Source organism: Passer domesticus, chromosome 10, assembly GCF_036417665.1.
Source record: "Passer domesticus isolate bPasDom1 chromosome 10, bPasDom1.hap1, whole genome shotgun sequence".
NCBI lineage: Eukaryota > Metazoa > Chordata > Aves > Passeriformes > Passeridae > Passer > Passer domesticus.
Genome location: NC_087483.1, coordinates 11,983,197 through 12,009,573, shown reverse-complemented (window position 1 = coordinate 12,009,573; position 26,377 = coordinate 11,983,197). Strand labels below are relative to the sequence as shown.

At 39.8% G+C, this 26,377-nt stretch overlaps 1 protein-coding gene and 1 long non-coding RNA gene across 3 annotated transcripts in view; one reads left to right on the top strand and one right to left on the bottom strand.

Annotated features, from left to right (window-relative positions):
- The window catches only part of CALCRL (calcitonin receptor like receptor), a 66,084-nt gene extending 45,835 nt beyond the window's left edge, over positions 1 to 20,249 (top strand). For both annotated transcript variants that reach the window (XM_064433779.1, XM_064433778.1), the window contains 7 exons: positions 1,158 to 1,284; positions 2,637 to 2,790; positions 3,966 to 4,026; positions 4,137 to 4,203; positions 9,711 to 9,929; positions 10,275 to 10,316; positions 16,425 to 20,249. In XM_064433779.1, coding sequence (XP_064289849.1) covers positions 1,158 to 1,284; positions 2,637 to 2,790; positions 3,966 to 4,026; positions 4,137 to 4,203; positions 9,711 to 9,929; positions 10,275 to 10,316; positions 16,425 to 16,646 — 892 coding nt within the window. In that variant the 3' untranslated portion in view covers positions 16,647 to 20,249. The remainder of the gene's footprint in view (positions 1 to 1,157; positions 1,285 to 2,636; positions 2,791 to 3,965; positions 4,027 to 4,136; positions 4,204 to 9,710; positions 9,930 to 10,274; positions 10,317 to 16,424) is intronic.
- LOC135308608 (uncharacterized) lies at positions 148 to 16,474 on the bottom strand. The gene is made up of 3 exons (XR_010368991.1): positions 15,864 to 16,474; positions 3,081 to 3,215; positions 148 to 484 (listed from the first exon to the last, which is right to left on the bottom strand). It is a non-coding gene; the product is annotated as an uncharacterized LOC135308608 (long non-coding RNA).
- Positions 20,250 to 26,377: the final 6,128 nt, after the last annotated feature.

Genomic DNA, 26,377 nt, shown 5'->3' with positions numbered 1-26,377 from the left:
TGTTTCATCCGGTTGCAGTTTCCAATATACTCCTCCAGCCTTTCTGAAGATCCCATATCTGCATTTCTCTGAAAAAATGTAAAGGTCTCCCTTCTACCCTCTCAAATTAAAATCACCAATGTCCCTCCTTTATCTTTTCTTCCAGGCATGATATTTGAAGATGCCAGAAAACTTGATTTATTTTTTTTTTTTCCCCCTTGGGTGACAAGTTTAGACAAGTCTCCTGCTGCCCTTTTGAATGTTTCTGATTTCTCTCAGTGGCATGTGTGTAAGTGGGGGATTTTCTCCCCCAGCTGGTCATTCCCAAGGGTCAGTCAGCTGCACTCCATCTCTCTGGCCATTAACTGGAGACAGGCAGGTGTGGGGAATCTGCAGCAGAGGCTTCACTCCATGCGGTCTCTGAAGCAACCCAGGAGTTCACTGAAAAACTTGAATGAGAAGCAGTCCCTCCTCCTTGATTACACTGGGAGAATTCCTGTTTCCTCTAGAATGGTAGAAAAACAGAAACTTGCTGCACCTAAGTTTAACATTCTTTGATATAGTTGAATTTCTGGTTTGTTGTTTTTTTTTTTTTTTAAGCCCTTCCAAAGATATTCTCTCTTAAATTTTATTGCAAGATTTAAAGCAAACCTTAGAAATTAACACAACTAAATGCAGTTCTCTAGGGATTTTATAATTATGTCCTATAAATTGTTAATATCTTAGTTATACACAAAATTCAGGGGGAGATTTGCATTGCTTTGTTAATTTAGATATTTCTCTAGCTTTGGGCTGAAGGAAGAAAAATGACAAGGGCAGGAGTAACAGGAATTAGCCTCAAAAGATCTGAACAGATTTGGATAATTGGAAACAGGGTAAGACAGCTTCATCAAGCACAGCTGTGATAGCTAATTGGGAAATTCTAATTGTGAAAATTATCATCAGTATTTAAATAATTTTCAGCTGGCCACTATAAGCATAACTATAAGCATATTGGCTGTAAATGTACTTACTTTCTTCCTTTTAGTGTATTAAATTTGCTCTGGACCTGAAGAACGGGTTGATGTAGGGCTTGTTAGTAAAATCAAGAGCTCTAACATTTCCAAATGTCAGAGTTGTCCCCAAGTACACATAGCTGTCCTCCCATGTACTCATTTGTTCTCGTTTCTCTTTTCCAGGAGCTTGAGCTGCCAAAGGATTACCCTGCATAAAAATCTGTTTTTCTCTTTTGTTTGCAACTCTGTTGTAACAATAATTTCACTGACGGCCGTTGCCAACAACCAGGAATTGGTTGCAACTAACCCAGTAAGTGAAAGTGTGTTTGGCCAAGTCTGTCTGCTTGTAGGTGAATGGCTCAGCAGAGGTGGGGGTGCAGAGCTGCTGAAATGCTGTGTGCAGCATTCCTGACTCCTGTCCGGGTGACAGCAGATGTCTCACAGTGCCTGGCACACTGCTCTTGCCAGGCTGGGAAATAGTGAAAGTGGGGCTGAGCTCACTGAATGCCTCATCCCAGCTCCACAGAATGGCTTTTGCCCTGAAACAACTGCAGGGAAGCCTATTCTAGATGGTGTCAGGGAGGCTGACAGCTGAATTCACCAAGGAAGGGAAGGAAAAAAGGTGTTTTTGAGGTATTTTGGATCTGTCTTCTAGTTTCTTATGGCTTTAACTCAGCCATCTTCAGTTAAAATAAAAACAATTTATTTTTGCAACGCAATATTCTAAAGATGAAGTACATGAACAAACACATCCCTAGGTCTGGCTTTATTGTTATTTAGACATGGAAGATAAATCTTAATTCTGTGGAAGTTAGAGTAAAAACTCCAGAAACTGAATTGAGTAAAAAGATAATTTCCTTTTCTCCTGTAGAAGCAGTCATCACTGTGCTGGAAAACATACCTGAGATAGCTGCTAATAATCATCATCAAGTGAGTTAGGTAGCAGAAAATGGTAAAATAATATTGGGTTTTAGTTTGTTTTAAGCCAGGTGGCAGAAATAGAACAATCATCAGCCAGCAACATTGGAAGGAGGAAAAAAAAGGATTTAATGTGACCAAATCGGCAAGTTAGCTGTTGCTACTTGTTCACAACCTCACATTTTAGACTTTCCAATAAATTATTTTATAGCATTTGAACTGTAGAATATATTTTGGATGAAGCTAAATAAAAATAAATTCCAGGCTCCTCCAGAACCTACTGTGAGCTCTCAGTCCCTGGGTGCCGTTGTGAGTAGGTTAAAACTGGAAGTATTATAAGCATTTTGAAAACATTAATTGTTCCCTGGGGTAGTTATATGTTGTGATGGGTAGAAACTGAAAGGGGATTGCTATCAGAGAATTTAAGGATTTGGAATGGTTAAGTGTGGCAAGGTTTGCAATAAGGCAAAATATCATAATAGTATTCTACCAGGCTGGAGGATCTCAAGGTCCTCATGTTTGAGTAATAAAAATCCAGACTCAGTTATTAGTTTTATGTCACCATAAAGTAGGGGATCACAATGTCATATGAAAATTCTATTTTAATAAGTAAATAAATATGTAATTGTAATGTAGAACAGAATAAACATTATTTTGAGTGGTATTTCTTTCCACTTTGCAAATAAAGCTCTGAGATTTCTGCAAATTAAAAATTTATGTTATACTCTGCTTTTTTTACTGCAGGTTAGTTGCAAAGTGTCACAGTTCATCTACCTGTACCTGATGGGTTGCAACTACTTTTGGATGCTGTGTGAAGGCATTTACCTGCACACGCTGATTGTGGTGGCTGTTTTTGCTGAGAAGCAGCACTTGATGTGGTATTACCTTCTTGGCTGGGGTATGTGATTTCACCTTGTGCATTTTCAGGTCAATGCAGCCCTTTCCTCCTTCAGACACCCCTACCTTTGCCTCTCTGAGCTGTAGCGTTGAGTGACCATGTCACACCCCAATTCTTTATCTGTAGTGTTTTAACAAGCTTAGAAATATTAATGTAGGAAGTTGTGTGTACCTCTGCTGAGAGAGAGATTATGCATTTCTGGAGTCAGGAAGTGACTCCTCCTTTGTATAGAGAAAATAGTCTCCTATTATAAAAAAGACCTTAAGAAGTAATTATTCATTGTTCCTCACCTCGAAGATGTTTATTCAGGAATGAATGTTTGTTTTCAGAGAAGTCTCGCCGTGCTGAGGGTGGAGGGTCAGAGCTGAGTTAGAGATGGCCGAGGATTTATTTTTCCAGCACTTCCATTTGACCTGTATTGTTCACTGAGCAGACACAGAATAGCTGTAACTGAAGATCCCAAGTAGTATCAGTATCAAAACCAACAAGCCAAGCCTGCTCACTGCAGATAATGCACAAGGGCTTGTTCACAGAGTGAAAGTGCAGGCTCTGGCACACTCAGCTCCAAGGTGGCTGGGTACCTGGGTCGCTGTCCCCCTGCAGGCACAGCTGGAAGGTCACAGGTGCTAGCAGCTCCTGAACATCAGGCACCACCAGGGTGTCAAGGGCCCCAGATGACTAATTTGCTTATTATTTTAATTTTTTTTTCATTTAGCTTAATTTTCTGAGTCCAATTTCAGAATTGTTTTCTAAATACAGCAAGGTGCTGGTACTTTGTCCTCATACCAGTGAGAACATGCTCTCCACTGTTAAACCTGTGCTCATGCATGCAACCACCATTTTAATGCTGCCTTCCTATTTGCTGTTGCTGCAGATTGCAGCCTGAAAAGCATCTGGTAATGAAGGGACTTGTTATATTCCAAAAAGCTGATTTGCCTTTCCTGTGTGTTGCTGTGGATTTCTTACCGAGTCAGTGTGAATAAGGTTTCAGACAGCCCTCAGAAAGAAATCTAAGAAAAGAAATTTTAAATTGGTCCATGCTAGTTTATTTTCTCTGCAGGTATATAGTTTGGGCAAGGTGAAAATACAGAAGATTCCTGCAAAATATGCAAGTTGACTTAGTTATTAACCAGGTTTTACTAATGAAGACATTACTGGTTTTTTTTGCTTCACAGGTTTTCCACTGATCCCCGCTTGCATACATGCTGTTGCAAGAAGCTTATACTATAATGACAAGTAAGTAGCTTCAGCTTCTTTTGCAAAACTTCTACATTTTTTTAAGGTAAAAAAACCCACCAAAGCTAATAAATGCCTTTTTTTTTTCTTTTCTTGTTTGTTTTCTGTAGTTGTTGGATCAGCTCTGATACTCATCTACTTTACATCATCCATGGCCCTATTTGTGCTGCTCTCTTGGTAAGCATTTTTCAAATAATATTTTTGTTTTCTCCTTTTTTTTTTCTGGCTGTTCTTGATGAGCTTACAAAGGTAAGAGCCTTTAGCTGACATTTAGAGGTCACCCACTTGTGAGTCTGCTGCTTGACCCAGCAGGTGTCTCAGACACACAAGATAACAGAAGTCTTGGCCTTATTAAGGATTTGTGCCTGTGTTCCTTTGAGAAACTCAGGGTTTGCAATGTTGATGATCATTCCACTTAAGTGCTAGCAACAAGGAAGGACTAAAGCTTACCTGGAGTACTGGAGGGGAATTTAAAATCCTTCCTTTAGCTGAGAATGCCTCTCATGGCCAGAATGATTGCCAGGTGGACCCTGCTAGGAGCCTCACTGTGTCACTGTGCTGTGGCCAAGCAGCCACAGACTGAGGTTCAGAGAGGGGCTTTGGATCCAGGGCTGACTGTGTGTGGGAATATGGGATGGAGAGAAATCACAGCAGGCACTTTGTGAGAACCAGTGCAAATGGTTCTGCCAGTACCTGTGACTGCCCCTGTTCTGATTTAGCAGTGCCTGCTTGGGCCACTGGGGTATTGCAGCTCCTCTGTTTCTGGAGTGCTCATGAAATCCTAGAGCATGATGTGTGTTCTGTCTGATACCCCAAGTCAATGCCAGCTCTGTTCACTGTTCACTGCTAAAAGAAATTCTGGGTGAGTAACTGAGGACATTACTGCATAGAAATCAATCTTGTATGTCAGTTGCACTAGGACTGGATTTACCCTATTTTATATTATTGCTAAATAGAAATAGGTGTGCACTTAAACAACTACTGACATAATTAACATAATTAGCATAGAAGCATTCCATATGTGATTAGCCCCTGACTGTGTATGACAGTCATTTGTTTTATTGTAGCAGAAACCTCAAGCTGATCTGGCCAAATTGTTGGGTCCATGACTGCTGGCTTTCCTCCCCACTTTTCAGTTCACAAAAGGAAGTTCATTAGGAATAAAAACATTTATGGAAATTCCTTCCTAACTTTATGGAAATAATTTCAGTTTCTGATCTACACTTTGCCCTTCTGTTAACTTGTGTGTGCCTGTGGAGGGCATTCAGTGAATAGAGAATTCTCTTAGAAGACCATTGCATAAATCCTGGGATTCTTGTGACTCCCTTTTTCATTCACAGTGAAATTAACTAGTGAGCTTAAATGTTGAAGACTGTGATGATACCATGACCCACCTGAGCCCCTGTGTGTGGGCAGCCAAAGCAACTCCCGTGAAGTTATGGAGGGCTGTGACCCTTGGGGTGTGAATTATTGCTGGTAATTCTTATCCTGTCAGACAGGTCTGCTGTTATCTGTTCACATAAGGATCTTCTGTGCTCTAATCTATAAGCTTAAACCCAGTTCTAAATCCTTTCAGTTTTTATTCTCTCTGCTTTACACAGAAGATTAAACCCTGTTTTCACAGAAAAAGTATAGGGTTCTTCATGGGTTGTTACTTCCATTCTTCTGGCATCTCTTCAGAGATATATCACTTAAGTAAAACTCTTTCAAAGACAATTTGTATTAGAATTTGCTCTAAATAGCAATGTAAAATTTTGTGTAAAATCTATAAGACTGTACTATCTTCCATGAAGTGACCTCATTTTAGGATGCAAGGTCATTTTTCAGCCTTCTAAGCAGTGGCCTCCACAAAATCGCACTGCAAGTGGCTAGACTCCAGTGGGATTCAAATGCTCTGGATCCATACCAAATGACCAAGTCTTGTTTCTATTCAAGGCCACATTCAGAATGTTCTTTGATTTTACTGGAGGCGTAATAATCATCTCTGTGGGGTTGGTCTGGGCAGTGTCTTTGTCCATCCTCTTTGCAATTTACAACTTTGATCACCTGGTAGTCCTATATTTTTTATGACCCAGCTAAAAGTGTTTCCTTTGTATTTTTCTTGCTTCAGTACAACAAGTAAATTTATTTGAGAATCATGCAGGAATAACAGATTAAATTGTACATCTTGCCTGTGATGTGAAAGTACTTTAAAGGAGTTGCTTTCCTTTCTGGAAGCACAAAAAAAAGATTTTTTTTTTTTTGTTTCAATTCAGAAAAGACAAGGCAGGGCTAAAGATGTTAGATTAAATGCATGTGTTTAGGCTTTGTGAACAGAACCCTCATTTGCTTAAGCAGCTTGCTTGCCAGATACAATTTCCACACTTTACTAAGCATGACCTGCTTTAGTAGACATTTAAGCAACAACATTAAACTGCAAATTAGATAACGAGGGGGAAGACACTGTTTCTATTTGCAGGAGCAGATCTCAAAGAACGTGAAGGGGACTGTCAAGTGGATGCCAGGGAGAATTGGCAGAAACCAATGGGAATTTAACTCTTGTACACCACTGAGAATCCTACAATTACATAAAGTTAAAAACAACGCTGCTTTTATGGTCCCTGGTGTTACGTAACTGTGGTCAGTTCTTCTGCCAAAGAAACAGGAGCAGACACAGGTTGCACTTTGATTGGAATTGTCTTCAACTGACCATTAAATTACAACTGTCTGCCTAAGCATTCACAATTAAAGAAACAGAGGGGGAATGAGACAGCAGAGGGTGATGTTAGTTTGCATGCTAGACAAATATTGATCAAAATTGAGGGGGGAGAGAAAAGGAATTGTTTTACACTTCAGTGAGAGCAGTAGTGATTTCTGTGTAGACTTCAGATGTGCCAGTGCTCTTGTGATTTTGTTTGTTTGGGTACCTCTGGATTATTTAGCTATGCCATTTTTGATACAAATATTGTCCCAGGGATGTTCCTTTCTCCCTGCAATAATGTTACATATTGGTGTTGCAGTCTGACAGACCACTAGAGATGCAAGTTCTGAGTGAAGGCGTGCTAGAAGGAAGTTCAGGTGCTCGCCACTTTGTCTTTCATATCCTTATGTTTAATGACTTTAAGCTGAACTCAGTGCCAGGCTTAGTTTAGAAGTTGAACACTCAGTTTTGTCCAAAAAGGCCAAGCTGTGGACCTGAATAACTGTACTAAAAGCCAGACAGTGGCTACCAACCCATATCTAAAAATATCTGAGTGCCTCGAGTGAGAAGGGCCTGTTTATATCATCCTAAGGAAGAACTGAAACAGAATTTAAACTAAAAGGATTAGTATAATTACTTAGTGCAAACTCAGCATGGAGAAAAGTAGAAATATCAGGGACATGAGGAGAGTTTAATTCAAAAACTGCAGCCTCTATTGACTCAGGAACTTGGCTTCAGTTCATTGCCTCTGTCAAGCCAAAACCTAAATGCTCCTGAGTTTCCAGTATAGGCACCAACACTTTTTGTGTGTGTGTGTGTCTAGGATTGCCTTCTCTGCCTTTGTTTCTATTTTTGCTCAGTTGCCCTGTTCAGTTTTTAGGTCACTGTGGGACTGTAGCTGTTTCACTCTGTGTTCATTGTGCAGATAGCACAACAGAGCTCCTTTGGGCTTTTCCAAACCATCACAGTCAATTTGATGATAATGTGCATGCAAGGAGTTCCACTGCCCAACTTTTGCTTAAATGTAAAAATCTACTCAGCACTTTACTTAAAACCAGGACCTGCTTTCATCACTTTAATTAAAAGTTCAGTCCATCCCAGTCTCACTCTTATTTTCTGACAGAAGAGATATTCATCAAAAATTGGTGCTACATACTTGTACTGATACTCATCCTGTTCTACTCAGCTCTGCCCTCTGCTTTGCCTCTTCCAGCTTTCTGTTTCCTCTTTTTGCTATTTACAAACTCTTTGCATGCTGAATTTTGTGCATTTTGGTTTTGGGGGGTGAAGCAAATAGAAAAACTCTGTGCATATTGGAAAAGAAACAGCTCATTTGATGCTGCTGTTTGTGCCTGGCTGCTGCAACTTGCATCTTCAGTTAGCACTTAAGGACATTGTTACAGGAATTGGCCACGCTACCAAAACATTAGAGGACAGAAAACTCAGTGTTTGAGACGTGTTAATGTTGAACAAGTAGATTTGAGAAAGATTAAATTTAGACATGGAGGAAGGACTCATTGTCTGCACGTACCGTAGGAAGTTGGATAGGGATCGTGGGCTACATAAAATCTAAATAAATCCCTTGAGAAAGAATCAGAAGACCTTGGCTGTTTAAACAAAGCTTAAAGGTAGCTGGAGGCTTCCAGGAGAACTCCATGCAGTAGTTTCCTATGTAAAACAGCTTCCTGTTAGTTATTTAAATAGCACGTAAGTAGAATATAAATAACATCCCATATCTGTAAAGGGCCATGTTGCTATAATAGCACAGCTATTTATTCTGAAAGCCTGAACTGACAGAAAGAATTCTGCCAGGGCTGTGGAGCGTGACAACCATGGTCTGAAATGCCTCCCCTGCTTGCACTCGAGCTACAGAAAGACAGAGCCTCCTCCTACACCAGGAATTCTGAGGTGTTAGAAGGGAGTTGTCTGTCTGTCTGTCTGTCAGCTTCTTCCCCTACCCCTTTTTTGTCTCCAGTTGTTGGCAAGGGCAGACAATCCTGTGGAGGCAGAGATAGGAGCAGAGCCTCTGTGCCTTCCACAGAGGCTCTCCAGTGCACTTTGGTCCTGTCTGTGCCTGGGATAAGGGCAGGGACTGGCTGCAGCTTCCACCAGGGGCTGCACAGGAGGTGAGGGGTGGGCTGGGATGATCCCTGGGGCTGCTGTGGCTCTGGTTCCAAATCCCTGGGGGGTGTGTGTGTGTATCCACACAATATCTGTGTGTGTGTATGAGATATGGAGCGTATCAGTTTTGTGCTTGCTCACAATGACAGTTTAGGATTTTTTTTTTCTGGTCAAACTGAAGGAACCATTCAGTTCTTGGATGAAAGAAATATGGACCATTTCTAACCAGAAAAAGCCTTAGTAACTACTATGGAAATGAGCAAGTTCAGTAGTGCAAGGGAATGACATAAAGCATCATCTCGGTGCTTGCCCCATTGGCAGCTCTGCTGAAAGAATAAAATATCCAACTATTGGCTACTGTATGAATGCCAAATCCACTGTTTGTCTAGAGGAATATGCAGTTCCTTGTACCAGCATTTTGGTGATTTTTTAAATTATTATTCTGATTTTACGTTCTCTGTAAGTTTTCTTCTTTTTCTATAAGAACCGAATTCACATTTGGAAAATTAAAAGTAGTTTTTTGAAAAACCATATTTAAATGCAAGGAGGGAAAAGTATCATCTTCTCTCTTGACCAGCTTGAAAAGAATCAATCCTTCACCCATGCACTGTTACTGGCAGCAGAGAGAAAGGTGTGTGGGTTGTTACCACTGGCAGGTACTTTGCTTAGGGAGTTTGAGGAATGGGTGTGGATAGTGGAAGCTAGAGCCACATTTTTGTTACTTTAAGGTGTTTTCAAAGATGTTTATCTGATATCTCTTGTATAATCACAGGGTGATTATGAAAGCAGTGTGAGTTTGTGTTGTCTGGTTTCCAGTCCCACAAATCAGCATGTGGGATTATTTTCCAGACCTCTTTCCCAGTGTCGTTTCCTTTTCCGACAGGTGAACCTTTTCTTCCTGCTGAACATCGTTCGTGTTCTCATCACCAAGCTGAAAGACACCCACAAGGCTGAGTCCAACCTGTACATGAAGGCAGTGAGAGCCACCCTGATTCTTGTCCCTCTCCTTGGCATCGAGTTTGTGCTGTTCCCATGGCGACCCGAGGGCCGGATCGCCGAGGAGGTGTACGACTATGTGATGCACATCCTCATGCACTACCAGGTGGGAAACAGCACAGAGCACTTGGCGTGGCAATCAAATAAAAGAAAAAGAGTCTCTGTGTTACTGCATTTTTTAAAGATCTTCATCCAGTAGTCTTTGATTTCTCGGTATGCTGGATTTTCATTTACTTGCCTTCCAGTTTTCAGAGGAAGGAAGCATCGTGGCAGAAAGGTGGCCCCATGTTTTTAGTGATCTATTTTTTGAAATAGTTCATCATGTTTAGATTTGTCCTGCATTTTCTGTGCTATCTATATCTGAATTTTATCAGAAGCCTTTAATTATCTCACACCTGAAATAACCCATATGCATATGAATTAAAGCAGAATCTTTGTTTTTATTTTTCAGGGTCTACTGGTGGCTACAATTTTCTGCTTCTTCAATGGCGAGGTAGAGTAACAGCTTTTACTATATCTATAATAATTTTTCTTTTTTATATGCATTTGTTTCAGCAATGAAGGAGGTGGTATTTTTTATTTTTGTTTCTAATTTTATGTCTAAATTTGTCTAAATTAAAAGAAGAAAACAAAGTATCAGGATGCCAAAAGCATTGCTTGGAAAGGACAGTGGGATCAGTGATGGCACCATTAAGTGTGTTAGGACTGATTCTTGGGTGCTGAGCTATACACTTTTGTCTTGATTTAGAAATGGAAGAGAGTTGTTACTTTGCTATGAAGTCCAGATAAATGTCATAACACTGAAAAGCAGTTCAACACCCAGAAGTTGTTTTTTTGTCTGTGTTGGAAGCTGTGCAAGATGTTATCCTGGAGACCCACTGCTTGGTCCTTCTGTAGCAGGAGCAGGTGTTGCTGGCTGGGGTATGGCTGTACCCCACAGCAGGGGGCTGGAATTAGATGGTCACTAAGATCTCTTCCAACCAAACCCCTTCTGTGAGTCTGGGATTGTTTTATGAGGCTCTCTGGGAAAATTTTAGGCTGAGGTTTGCAGAAGTGTTTTTTTAGCGCAAGCGAAAAGCTGCATTCCACCAGTCAGACCTTAACAGCTTGGTGCGCTTGTAGGAGGAATTTGTGTGGGTCACAAGTGCATGTTTAAAGCACCATGATCAGCGAGTTCCAAGGTCAGACCTTACCCTGACATTAGAGGATTGTGCCAGGTTCCAGCAATAGATGGTATTGATCTGTTGAAGCTAACAAGCTTTGCTGTTGTCTTGGCTAGGTCAAGGTCCCTGGAGTGCACAGGGTGACTTTCATGTAGAAACTCTTGCCCCAGGCTGTAGAGAGTACGCTTCCAGAGGCTTAGTGTCAGAGATCAAAGTAGTAGGAAGGCTAAAAAAAAAAAAAATCTAAAATTGTTAATGTTGCTCTTGCTTGCAAAAAAAAATCCCAGCAACCCCAAAACAAATGAACAAAACTACCCCCACCAAAAAACGAACTGGTAATTTGCCAACACTTTTGGCAGAGGAACAATTACAATGCTATACTTATTCCTACACATCTGTTTGTTCATTTGTTCTACATTTAGTGTGGTTACAGTGTAGGCTGTAAGCAGAAATTTGGGAGTAACCAGATGCTTTCCTAAGACTGAACCCTTAGGGTTTTTTATCTAAAATTGTGCCAGTGTGTTTCTATAGTGTTATTGGGCAGCAATTTTTACTGAAAGGTAAACATTTCAATAATGTTAGAATTGATTAGTGTGGATTGCCCTTCCTTCTCTTCCCAAGTCCAAAGCTGACAGAATTGCATTGAAACTACCATGGGCTTTGAAGGTTTATTTGTGTCTTTGTTGTGTGTACCCCCACCCAAATGCACAAGTCTCACTGAATTTTTTTGCCAAGGAGTCAGAAAAGATGAAGGTAGGCTTTGTCTGGGGAAGGGGCCTTGATCTGATTTTACCATGGAGTAGATGCAGGTTCAAGTCCCTGCTCACACATTTATTTCAAAACAAGAATAAGTGCTCTGCATTGGATCTGATCACTTGCCCTCACCCTGCACTGACATCTCACACGCGCTTTCCCTTCTACAGAGCAGAAAGCTCTGGATGCCTTCCCAATGCCATAGTATAGTTCAGAATGCCTTCTAAAAGGTATTTTGAAAAAATCAGTTTGTTCTGCTCCACTGGAAAATTAAGGAGGAGGGGTGGAAGACCTTGAAATTTCTGCAGTTTTTATGATCAATACTGTCTGCTGCTCAGTTCTGTCTTCATCCTCAAGCCTCTTCCAAGGCTGCTTTTCATTTTCAATTATTATTGATTTTGAGATCTATTCCTGTATCTGTTAATATTTCATTGTCACAAACTTATATTTTTTTAACATATCCTCTTCTGCTGTGTAAGAAAAACCAAACCTGAGTCATCCCCTAAATTCACCATGGGCTCATCAGTGGTAAAAGATGAGCTCTTCCACAATTCGTACAAACACTAATAAGTGAATCACTGCTTGAATATCTACTGGTAGAATAATATTTAAAGGAGGATATAGGTATTTTAACATCTATTAATTTAGGACTTCAATTTTTAGACCATAGACCTTGACTTAGTTAAATATACATGTCTGTATTTGCTTTCTAGAGAGTGGAAATTTATCCTTTTAAACCACTTTTGGGTTTAGTGATCACTAGTTGTATTTATTTTAATTATTTTCAGTACACCTTGCTCAAGAAAGGACTTACTGCTTTATAAACTACTGTATCAGTGAGGAAATGCAAGGGGAGCACATAGGTAGGGAAAAATGTCAGCTCAGACAAGATGTCTTTCCTTTGTCTTCTAAAAGGTTCCAGACCCAGCAAGTGGGGTTGCAGGCTGGGGGTATTAGCAATTAAAAATGCTAAAAGCACTAATTTCTAAGTCTTAGCCTGTTGCTGTACATTTTAGTGTGTTCTGCACCAAATATCAGGAGCCAAATCCTGTTCAAGCAAAACACTTCTGGCCAAAGATGAACAAAAGTGATCTGCTAGGATAGCACTTCAGTGAGGATGAATTAAGAAATGTAAGAAAAATAGCTGGTCTGTGCTGCTGACTGTAGCCAAGGAACATCTCCAGTTTGCTGAGCAGAGCAGCCAGGGATGGCCTGTCAGATCCAGTTCTTACAGGCACTGCAGCTGCTGCTCACAGAGCTCCTCCAGACAGGGTGGATGTGCAAGCCCTTCAGCTTGGATCCTCTGTGGCAGGGCTTCCCCAAGGACACTCACAGTCAGTCTGCTCGTGGGCCAGCAGCCCACAGAGTAAGATGCTCTCAACACATCAGGTTTGCCAGCTTCAGATGGCCTGGAGTGGCTTTTGGGGTCACACAGGCTGTGGTCAGAGGAGGAGCTTGTCCCAGATCTCTGATAAACCAGTAGGAAGATTCCTGTTGAAATTTTAATAGCAGGTACTATAATGACCTACATGATCTGAGTAAGCCTTGTGGGGTTCATCTGCTTTTTTCCTTCATTTCACTGCTCCACAGAAATGTTGCCATGAAGAGTCTCAGGTTTACAAGGTTATACAATCTGTTGTACAATAGATGAGATGGATGAAGCTGTGTTGTGGTTTGGTTGGGTGGTTTTTCTCCTGGTTGGCTACTGAGCTGTTTAATTTGTCTGATATCCAAAAAATTTGTCTGATATCAAGCTAGCAGTGTTATAGGGCTGACTGGAAGGTGTCCTTCCTGCAAACTCATCAAATCCAGCCGTTATTAAGTTACAAGGTGAGAAAGAAAGAAAGATTCTTCCAGCATCTCTGTTAATGACTGAGAAACACAATTATATTATTACAGTATTTTTCATTCAGTGCTTTCCTTTAACATCCTTTCTTGTAACAAAGTTACAAAGTTCTACCCCTCCTGAGCTGAATTTACAGCTCCATACCACTGCTCAAAGCTGAGGAGAAAGTGGGGAAAGTTCTATTCTCACTTTGTGAACAGAAACATATATTGTTAAACAGAGTGTAATTGATTTTTCTCATATTTTTCTATAAATAATTGGAAGGTTAGAGAAGACTGAAAGACACTCACAACAGATGAAAGGATATAAGACCCTACAAGAAGAGACACACAGCAGGACAGGGTGCAGTCCTGATTCAGCAGTACTGGAGAGGCTTTGGGAAGAATGCCAGGAATAGGGGCTCAGTTAGAAATGCATGGAGGGAGTGTGATGGGCATGGGGCAGGCAGAGAGGAAATGCTCTTTGCCCGTACAGGAAACCCTTTTTATAGCTCTCTGTCCCTGGCAGGAGCAGCTGGACTGCTTTCCCCTGGCAGTAGCCCCAAGACACTTCTCTTGAGGGATGCTGGTGGCTCTCAGGAGCTATGGAATCCTTTAGGGTTGGTTAACAAACGCTGTTAACAAGCAAAAATAAGATGAACATTTCTTACTGAAGGAACCAGCAGAAGTGTGGGAGAGGAGTGAAGTGTGTAATTTGGCAAGCCTCGTTAATCTCCCAGCTCTGCCAAGAGACTCCTTTGACCTTGTTAAGCCATTTAGTTCCAGTTGCTGGCATTTTCCCCATCTCCAGCCTGTCTTGTCTAAAGTGAAAATTGCTCAACGTGTAATTTTTTGCATGTGTGTCTACGTTCAAACTCTGAGCTTATTGAAGTAACTGACTGTGAAAGGAGAACAAATGGAACATAGCTTAGTGATGAACACAGATTGATTGAGTCCAAACTAAATTCCAAGCTTCCCTCTTGGAAAAGCTGGAATTTTGAATATGATCCTCGTCTTGGCTTTAGGATAGATTAGAGGAGATGGATTCAAATTGTGCAAAGACTAAAGGTTCTGTATTGGCTCTATTCTAAGGTTCTATGCAATGCATGTACTAATTAATCAAAAACTTCCCATGCTGAAACAAGAACTCTGCCTTTAGGCTCTGAAGAAGTGCACAATTTTGTTACGAAAAGCAATAAGATCTGAAACTCAAAATTATTAAGATAATTGATTTCTCAGTGTTTGAAGATTTGTGTTTTGATATTTGGAGTAGATTAGAAAGTTTTTATGAACAGTAAGAAACCACTTCCTTTGCCCTAAAATGCTAATTTGTTATGTTAATTGGTTGATAATTCTTTCCTTACTCTATCATTTCCTTGTGAAGGACTTGAGAAATATGAAGCTCTCCTTTAAACAGAGGTTTCTGATACCAGACTGCAGGAAGTCTAAAAACTACATCCCTTTTTTTGTATTTATTTTTATTTTTCATGATTAAAGCCAGAGTAAAATTAGACAAAAGGAGCCATTGTGTGAGGGAAATGGAAAGCAAACATAAACCCTGAAGACATATGGAAAATCCTAAAAATATTTACCCACACTATAAACAATTAACTGGGGCAGTCACTGTTCACTGGTTAGCAGTTAGGACTGCTTTCTTTACCAAGTTTGGCTGAAAATGACCTGTAGGCAGGGTTTTTTTAAGTAGAAATATGTTTGAAAAAGCAACAGGAGCTATTACCATTGTTACCATTCCCCACTTGGCATCTGGCCTGAAAGACTAATTCTGTGTGAATTTCATGAATGTGACACTTCATAGCTCCACTCTGCCCAGGTGTTTAACCATACTGGAGGGGAGGAAGGCCACAACAAACATCACATCCTTTCAGTGGAGACATGTAAACCAATGGGGCCTTCAGCTATTTTATCAGCTTTATTTTTAACTCTGCTAGAAATGTGGAGATGAGGAATTTGTCCTTCTAGTCTTTTGCTTAATGTATGGCCAGAAGTTGGGAAAGACTGACTTGTGCCAAAATCATAGCAAATGTAAGTTATGGTTTTTTGAGAGTAAATGAATTTACAGATGCTGAGAATCTGGCGTTTTGAAAATAAGGATGAACAGAAATTACCTTTTTCACCTCTGTTTCTGATCTGTCCTACTGGACTGCAGTTCACAGGGCAGGAAGCAGAAAATTGTGTGGCTGCTGTTCCTCCTGTAACCTGTGCTTTGTCTGAGCAGCTAGTACACTACAATTGTAAAATGCCATTACTTCACACCAAATTTGCTGAAAAATGATGCTTACCTAAGTGGTGATCAATTCAGAACGCCTCAGGTGCTGAATGGCAGGTAGGTAGGTATCCTTGTCTTGTGGTAATCCTCCCATGTGTGAGGACACGCAGCTTGACTCCATTTTCCTCAGAAGGCTGATTTATTATGTTATATATTAAAATACTACATTAAAAGTATACTAAATGAACAGAGAGAGAAGATTATTAGAAGGCTACAAAGGACAAGAATAGAACAGAATAGAATGCATAACAAAATCCTGTGACTGCTCACAACCCCGGCACAGATGGCCGCGATTGGCTATCAATTGAAAACAATCCACATGGACCAATGGAAGATGCACCTGTTGCATTCCACAGCAGCAGATAGTTATTGTTTACATTTCTTTCCTGAGGCTCCCAGCTCCTCAGGACGGGAAAAATCCTAGCAGAGGATTTTACATAAAATATCATGGCTACATCCTTGCCCAGGATTTCTGAGCCTTGCTGCCCCGTTTGCTGAGACAAAGAACAAAGAGACAAATAACAAAGCCCCTGAGCCGTGGTTTACATGCATTTTGCTTTGTCTGGGGGCACAGGTGCAGGCTGTGCTGAGGAGGCACTGGAACCAGTACAAGATCCAGTTTGAGCACAGCTTCAGCCACTCGGACGCCGTGCGCACGGCCTCCTACACCGTGTCCACCATCAGCGACGTGCAGGGCTACGGCTACGGGCACGACTGCGCCGGGGAGCACCTCAACGGCAAGGGCTACCACGACATGGACAGCCTGGCACTCAAGACTGAGAAGCTCTACGGCTGAGGGGTGTCCCTGCCCCCCAATCCACAGCTGATCCAGTGACTTCATGGCCAGAAGATCTCAGCTAGCTTGGGATATGTCGTTCTCCTGGATGAGGCAATCTAAACCGTGTTTCTCATATATGTGTGTGTGTGTATAAATACACACGTGCATATATGCTTATGTTTGTGTATCTATACAGTATGGACATCTGTGCATATATATCTATATATGTATGTGCATTTCTATAAGGATACAAACTTTGCCTCTTCAGTTTCTACTGTGTAGACAAAGTTGGCAAATTTTTGTACAAAGGGAATCAATGAAGGATTTCTTATTTTCTTGGAAGTTTGTATAAGACTGTGCTGTGTTGAAACCACTTCGTTTGCCTATAGAATCTTAGAGTGTAAATACCATACTCTGTTGTCTTAATTCAACCTAAAAAATAGAGCAAAGCAAAATGGTTTAAGTAGGTGCAATAATAAGAAGAAGTTTTCCAGGTTCTTTTTTTGGTCCAGCATTCATTTGGGTGTCAAAAAAGCCTGACAGGTAATCTGAGGTAAGAAATTCAAAGATAGCTAGATACTGCTGTTTTGGTTAAAGAGATTGATGTTTTGCTTCGGTTTGGCCAGTTTGTTTTCTTCCCACTGTTTTACACCAAGCACAGAGACACCACTTCCAGTATGAGCCTTCATGTACTTCTGTACTGCAATATACTGTCTTGCACCAAGATTTGAGCAATTTTATTGAAGCTATTTCAGGATATTCAGAAGTGTCTCCTTCTCCGGAACTGTATGGAAGTTTCTTCTGGATTTAACCAAGACGAGACGGATGAGGCCTCACTGCCAGAGAGCAAAGGAGTAACCTGAGTCACTGTAAGTCCCTCCAGACACTCGTAGTAGCTGCAGCTGGTGGAACTTCACTGTGTCATTAAGGAATTTACTCAGCTGGAGAAGATCATGTACAGAATTCCTTGTGGCATTGTTCTGATTTTACTTTTATGTATTTCCCTGGCCATATGATTAGTAACTTATTCCTTCATTCTTGGGGCAAAGTTTTGGTTAATTTTGTGGCTGTTTTTGTTGTCTGAGGTGAGCGTGCAAGACTGAACACAGTGCACATGATATACTACCTTTAAAGCCAGTATGAGAGACCCAGACTAACCAAGCAAAGTAATGTTAGTAATTCTCATTATTTGGAAAATCCAGTATAAGTTTTGTATTATAAAGGTTCAAAAGTTGATGGGTTGAGAATTTCAATATTATTTTGGGTTGGTTGATTCTGAATCTCTCTCTCAGTTAATTAGCTAAGAACAGTACTTTATGTGTTGTTTCTTTGGTTCTGCTGGTGCATAAAGGTCTCACTGAAAACCAGGAGGTTGTCAGGAAGGTCTTGAGAAAATGTGCCTTTTTAGAAATTTATATTTTTCTTAAATCTTTACGCTTTAAATAAATAGTTTTGTTAAGTGAAATGACAAATATGTTCAAGAATGAGGGCATGAAACGAGGTGAGTTCACTGAAAATTAAAAATGTAAGAAAAAATTTTATACGTTTCATTTGCAGATAAGTCTACTTGAAGTGGGGAAAAATCCAAATTAGGCAGAAGAAAAAGTAGATGCTGGAGCTGTGACAGACTGTTTTGCCAATGAACATATTTCTGATGCACGTAGTCCAGTCAAAAACTTGGAAGACAGTTCTTTCTGAGACCAGCTTGAGATAACTTTGCATACAAAATTTTTGTGTACAAAGCACCTTGACTTTGACATTTAAACATTTTTTTTCAGTAGCTTTTCTCTATGCTTCAACAGTGTCTAGGTAATTTTCAGTGTTTATTACTTTGTGACTGCATAAGGGGTTTCATGCTTTGAACTTACAAAGAAAACATTAGGAGGGTATGGCAAGGTCCTGCCACTTGCACCTTTCTTTAGTTTGTTTTTTTTTTTACAGTTCTTATGTCTGGAGAGTAAACATAGGAAGTGTTTTATTAATGATATTGTTTCACAGCATAGAATTTCAGCTAGGATGCACAAATGAAGATTTCTCCTTTTCTGCAGGGCTCTCTGGTCAGCTGATGGGGATGATTTGAAGAGTCTGTTGGATTGTGTAGAGCCGTGTGAGATGTGGCAATCAGATGTCACAGTCTCTTAAAATTTAGGAGTGACAGTAACAATGTCTGCTACAACATGACTAGAGGTTATTTACAGCTCTGCTTGCTGGTCTTTGTAGTGTTCCTTAACATTTGTGCCATGTTCTGAAGATATCAGTGGTGCAGAGAACCCCTGCTCCAGTGCAGCATTTTTACATTTGTGGGACCAGAGCATCAGCTGGTATAAATCTGTCTTGAGTTCCCTTTGCACAATCTTCAGGTACCACTGAGCCTCAAAGCCCAGGCAGGTGTCTGTCCATTTAAACATACTGTAAACCACTTATGGCATCGTATTAGACAGTTATTTCATGGTACCTGTTGGATTGTTGCTGTAATTAACACATAGATGTTGGTTTAGAGTGTGCTACAGTATTAGACTTTAACTAAGCTTCATTCTCAGAGAGGCAGTTCAAATTTAACAGACTACAGATTTTGTCATTTACTATATATTTCTGTTAGAGAAATGTGTAATTCTAATTTAGGAGGGAAAATTGTTTTTATACAGAAATTACCCTACTTCTAGGTGGACAATCACAGCTTCCTTCTAGGCACACCTTCCCCTGCTCCCATCTTCCCTTTGGAGAAAAAAAACCACAGCCAGCTGGACCTACAAGAAAATCTTTCTGGTTGTGAAGGGTCACATGGTATAGCAGAGCTGTATTTCCCCTCTCCTGCTGAGGTTAGATAATCTGTTTTCTTATTTGCATTGGAAAATACCAATTCCTATTTTGTCTTCCTACCTCAAGTTTTTTTTAGTTTCTGCATAGCTAAGAGAAAGGTCTGCTTCTTAAAATGTTTTTCTGTCACCATAAGTTAAAATCAAATTTTAATGCTGATTTCTCATGGCTCTCTTCTGCTTTACAGAATGTTGTAGTCCATATTCTCTGGGATGGAAGTAAACTCTCTTTTGGTGGGGCTGTGAGATACCTTTGAACGTGCAGATTATTATTTGTTTAGTACCTGTTATTATTTGCTGTTTCCTTTTTTTTTAATTTAGTGAGGATTTATTGTATCAATCTACAGGGGCTACAGCAATAGTTGTCTTATATTTGCTATCTGTAACACCAGCATGTTATGATTCAATGAGAGAAAATGTTTATTTTTAATGCTACTGTCTACAATTAATAAATGGCTGCATTGCAGGGTCCCTCAGTTGGATGTTTAATGTTGGCATTTATGTTATTCAGTTTTTCATGGTGGTGATCTGCAAGAGTATTTTTCTGTAGAAATGCTGCAACATGTACTCCTTTTGATGTCAAGAAACATTTGGGCTGGCAACCAGGCAACATTCATTTATTGTACTATGTAAATAAGATTAATAGAAGCTATGGCATTGTATTTATTGCTTACACTAAGAAGAAAATGGAAAAAATGTGAAGTTATTTTTTTGGTTGTTTCATTTTCACCCTGTTCATACGAGTCATGCATTTTAATTGCTGAGAAAAGTATTGTTTCTGATCAATAAAATATTACTCAATTTATTCATCTCTCTTGTGCTGTAATATAACAAAGCTGATCAAAATTGGCTTTCACAGATGTTTTAACTCTGTGCTAGTTAAATATTAACCCAAGGAGAAAGTAATTACATAGAGTTACTAACAATTATTCTGGTTTTAAGTGTTTTTCAATACTTATACTGGAGTGCTGAATTTCTGGAGGAAGTTTGTACAGATAATATGAGATGACTGGACATAAAATTATTTACCTGAAAGTTTCATATTCCTATTTCTTGTCTTCTGAATCCCCTTTTAATAAAAAGTTATTAGTACTTACTTACATTAAGCCAAAAATGTCTGTTTCAGCAGGAACTAACAGCAGAGGCTAAATTGAGTATGTATCTTCTTCATCCCATCAGCTGAGGTGGAGGTAGATAAGCAAACCTGAGCTCAAATAAAAAAACCAAGAAATATTTAACCACACCAGGGGATCTTAAATATTGGGTGTTAATACTGCTGTCTGCCTGTTACCTGTATTTAAAGTGTGCCAATATCCACCAAAAAAATGCATCCAAAAAATCTCCTGCCTCTCTTCATGACTTCTAAGCAGCAGCCTGTAATTCCAGGTAGGTTTTTTTGAACTCCAGTTCCTAGGACCAAATGTCAGACAGTGGAAATTGTTACAGACTCTGAGGTATGTCTGGTCCTTCAGTTCTCTACCAATACTCCCACTTACTGATTCTGTGTATGTACACAATTAAAACTGGTCCATTTAACAATTACTCTCTACTGTTATACAAGTAACTGTAGAGAAGAAGTAAATACAATCCCTCAAATGCAAAAGTTGCTCCTTACAACACTTTATTGTAACTCACACCCAGCAGCAGAAAAGGAGGACAAATGATAGCTACAGTAGCATTTGCCAATGCAGTACAGATGCCCAAAAAGCAATTAAATAGCAAAATGAAACCCAGCATCCTAACCCCCTGAGACTAAACTGTGATCCTTACACTTTCTATATAATTTAAAAAGTGGAAATCATCTTATAGCACAAGATACTGATACAAACTTATCAATATCCCATCAATATTGACACAGAATCCTGTTCCACTCTGTGCAGGATACAAAGATTACTGCCTTTGAAAATATTCCAATTACTCCAACAGTGTATCTTGCTCTTTCCTGTCATAGCAGTCACAATTGAAGTCAAAGTTCTAAACCAAAGTTGTAGCTTTTGATAATGATCTGACTCTGAACATCTGTGTGCCAAGAAAATACAAAATTCATTTTGAACTAGATGAAATCCATTCCAAAGTGAGTCTGACTGCAAGTGCAGCAGTGACAGACCCCTGTTTATAATCACAATTATCTATTAAATCAACCTACAGCTCTTTAACATCTTTTAAACCATACTCCCTAAATGAACAATTCCAGTTCATCCACATGGAGTTCAAGCTTCATTTGAGGCAAATGACATGCAAGATTTTTTTTAAATTAAACTCAGTTTTAATCACTGCCCCCTAAATTTTAAATATATTTTCAGCCAGTACTTCTAATGACTATTTCAAAGTTTTCTTCCCCCTCAACACGATTCACCACTCTAAATAAAAACTCTTACAAAGAGAAAAGATCATATTATTATTGCTAATTCCTTTGAAGGTTAATACATTGTTTTATGTGAATTTAACAAACTACAAACACACACACAAAAAATCAAAGCCTGTTTTCTGAAAAGTGCTTAGACACTCTTGTTAATTCCTGACTTAAGATGAATGATCTTTCCTGGAAATTCAGATTTCACAATCAGTATCAAAATGAAAAATTGCCACAAGGGAAAAAGTGCCCAGAGGTGCTGGTCTGTTGAGTCTAAGTTTTATTGGTGGATTCAGGCAATTTAAACCAAGTTCTTCCCTGTGAAGGAGCCAGGAGCAAACCCTTCTATGCAGAGAACTGGTTTGGAGCCAGTGGGCCCATGGCCAGTGGTTGGGGCAGAGTCCAGCAGGGAATCCCAGAGCTGTACAGCAAACACATAATCATAAGCCATGCACAAATTATCAAAGGAGAAAACAGCCTTGAACACGAGTATTCATGTATTTGCTTGGCTCCTTACCTTGATACTTGAAAATGAAAGGTGACAAACATTTGTAGCAGAGAAACTCCTCCCAAAGGTTCTCTACACCTTGGACAGGGATCACTGTGAAGTGGTGGTGTCTGACACAGTGAAGTCCATAGACAGCTGGTCCATTTTGTGACAGCTTTACATATAAATAACTAAGAAAACAAAATACTGAATTAGTAGGGAATAATATTTAGATGCTACAAAAAGTAGGTTGCACTAAACAGAAATAGCTATCAGAGTTAATACAATAAACATGATTATAAAAAAAACGTCGTTAGATATGAGGGAATTTGAGCAAAGGGGACAAAATGTACAACTGTTCTGTGCCTGTTTTTTTAACGTGGTATAAAAAGTTTTCAAAACAGAGCATTGCTACCTTTCAAACCCCATAGTTATAGATTTAGAGAAATTATAATGACTTTGTCCCTTACACTTCCATGGATATAGACCTGAAACATCAGAGAAGAGCTAGGAACACAAATACTTAATCACATTTTCCTTAGCTAACCTTGAACAGGAGCCAGATATCTGCAAATTTAGTAGAGACCCCCAAAGTGCATTTGGCAGGGTTTCATGGAGGGATCTGCAGCCACAGAGCAGGGCCCATACCCAACCTGCTCCTGTTCCTCACAAGGAGCAGAACTCCCATCCTGGGATGCCAGCTGGGCTCCAGCAGCTGTCCTCAAGCACTGGCTCCTTCTGGCACAGTTTGGGCAGATGAATGCAGTAAGGGTTTCCTTACTCCAGGGTTTGCTTCCAGAGCCTGCAGGCATTCAGCTACCAGAGATATACTTCAGGATCTGCAAGAAAAAAATTCACAGCAAGAGCTCTCAGTCTGAGCTGACCTGAAGATTCCTCAAACTTATTATTAATTTATTTATTTATACTATTTTTCTTTTTTTATTTTTACTATTTATTTTTCTGGTTTATTATTTTACAACTAATAATATTTTTACTACTAATAATATTTCTCTAGTTTACTAGTTTATTATACTGTTCCATGGGTTACAGCACACTGCAGTGACAGCCCCTTGTTTTTCATGTTCCCAACCCTCTTACAAAAAGCATCTCCATTTAACATAACTGGGATACTCTTAATCCAGATGATGCAATGGACTTGCTACAAGAATTTAGAAAGTTGGAATATCAATGCCTTCAAAATCTTCATAGCAAATACCTGTGGTAAAACTAGTTAAATTTCAGATAAATTCAAGGTATGGACTCTGAGCCAAACAGTCCTTTCCATGCCAAGTCTGCATTTGCTATGAGGTGTAGAAATTGTTTCCCTTTCCTTTGTCAGTGGAAAATGACAGCAGCTGTTTTTCATGTAAAGCTAATTACCTCTTATTTTTCCCCACATGGACTCGTTTCTAACAGTCAGGAGTGTTCTGAATAGTCTTCTTTAGCTGTAATTAAAAAGCTTGTTAGGAATGATCTGTAATTCATGTGTAAAAAATTCTGAGAGAAGAAGGTTCAATCAGAAGCTTTCACAGAAATAATGAAAATATTGAAGGCAAAAATAGAAACATGCTAGTAGCAAAGCTTTCTAAACATATTTTTGTTGCAAACAACAGCACTACTTGTAATTATGTTTTCATTATATAATTATGTTTTCATTATATAATGGAAAAATATTTTTATCTTTTAAGCCATGTAAAGTGAGGGTTTTTTTAGAAGTACAAGCATTTAAAATGGTACAATATAGTTTCTGTTAAAATTTCAGCAAAATATTTTGAGTTTTCCACCTTACTGTCCATACCATCACCTCAGGTCTCAGTATTTCTCCAGCACTGGCATGACTTTTATTATTTCCAATAAAATCTTCCTCCCATTTCTTAGTATTCACCAAAGGCCACGCCCCAGCAGTTCTCTATGTCTGCAAGATGCTTTCTTTTCCACCAGCCCTCTCCAAAGATGGAAGCTGGAGGCAGCACTGCTGCAGCCCAGCATCCTTTCCAGCTGTGCAGGAGCAGGGCAGGAGGGCAGTCACCAGCACTCCCCGAGTCTCATGGCACAGGGATGAACAAAGTGCAGCCTCAGAGAGCCTTTGCCTCACTCATTTCCTAGGCCAAGTTGTTGTGGCACTGGGGGATAACTGGCATTGCTCCTTCCTACAAGGAAGAATGCTCAGAGCTGGTGTCTGCCTGGACTCTCCCTGCTGAGCTGTGGAATCTCTGACCTTCTCCTCAAGCACTCCTTGTTTGTGCCTTTTAGTGCTGTTGAAACAACTGATGGGAGCAGGAATCTGCACCAGTTCCTACATGCAGTGGTGGCTGCAAATTAAAAGCCAGACAAATCTAAGAATTTATCCTATTCCCAATCCAGCAGAAGCATAAAATAAATAAAGCATAGAATTATTGAACATACAGAGCACACTGAGGGCAAATAACACCAAGGTCATGGGCTCAATCCCTGGACAGACTGTTCCCTTTGGAGTTGGACCCAATGGTCCTTGTGGGTCCCTTCCAGCTGAGAACATTCTGTGATTCTGACCAGAGAAAACATTAGCATGCAGAGCTTATAGAGCAGTCTTACAAAAACAAACAAACCAAACAACTGAACAAAAAAAGCACAAACCAAAGAGAAAGTGAATAAAAGAGATGCTTGTACAGAAAGGGAGTGTCTCTGATTTGAAGAATTCCAAAAACAATCTCTCTTCTGTCCTTGTAAAAGAATTGCACTTTAAAATAAAGAGAAACTGAACATCCATCTATTTTCAGACATTTCTCACTGGTTTTCGAGACACAGACATGCTGGTGAGGGGGGAAAAAAAATAAAATTAAGAGGGGGCCAGGACCTTCCTCCATTAGCAGCAGTGGGCACAGCCCACTTAGCAGAAAGAAGGGGCAGCAACTCCATGCATCTCTTTTGGCTCCTCTTTCCTTAATTTCCCTTCTTTTATGCACAACATGATATCATCTGGCCTTATCTACAGTGATTCTACATGATGAATTCCTTAGCCATCCAGCCCAGTTCCTAACAATGCGTGCCAAGACAAAGAAATAATTGTTATTTCTGTTAAAGCAATACTTACTGTCAGAGGTGTTTACTGTAGAATTAAATACTATCCCTTTTGTCTAGGCTAGACAGGAAAGTTCCCATAGACTTAAGTGAAGTAGTTTGGCTAAGACATCCAGACCATCCTAACAGTCCTGAACTGAGCAGGACCTTTCTAAAGGTTGAAAAGTCTTTCTTAATAATGTCTCCCTTGGTTGCATCTGAAAGCAACAATCTATAGAATGATTAGCCCAGTAGTGGTTCCTTCTGAACTGGAACTAGCTAAATTGTAGAGGACTAGTGTGAGTTTGGGTTAAATACAGGTGGGTGTGCACCATTAAATAAATAAAACTTAAGAAAGCAACTTTACCCTGCTTGCTTCCACCTACTCCTTGAACTAGCACTGTTGTCATTTTCACAAACCAGCAGCATCCATGCAGTCTGACCATGGTGTTCCTTTTTGGCATGTTCCATTCACCAATTTCTTAACAACCACTGTAAAGAAGAAAATTACTGTTCTTAACAACCACATGTGAAGTCAGCTGGTCAAATGCAAAATGAGTTGGAATCTGTGGTTTTTGTGTTCATTCTAACATTCCTGTATGGGTTCTGTTCTACCTTTGCTGAAGTCCTGTACATTTATTTTACAGCCCTTATTTGAAGCAGCCTCTGAAAGTGCTTTATCACCTACAGGCAGGAAAAACATCAGGTTTTAAAACTCTTGATAGGTGTGTGTCCTCTAATCAAGGGCAAGGTAGCTGTGCACTCTGATGGACATGCTGTGTGTTTAGCAAGGAACACTTAGAGAATCAAAATTTTCTTCAAGTCACAAATAATTGGCATCTACAGGAGACTGTAAATTACAGCAAAGGGAGAAAATATGCTCTGAAGTACATTAAAATACACAATGAAAGAATCAAGTTAATGGTGCCTTCAGAAAACTGACACTGAAATTATTACCTTTCCCTGGCCTTTGTGTTATGTTCTCAGGCCCACAATGAACTGAAAGATGTGACGTACTGAAATCACTACATGTACATCTGACTTCAGGACACAA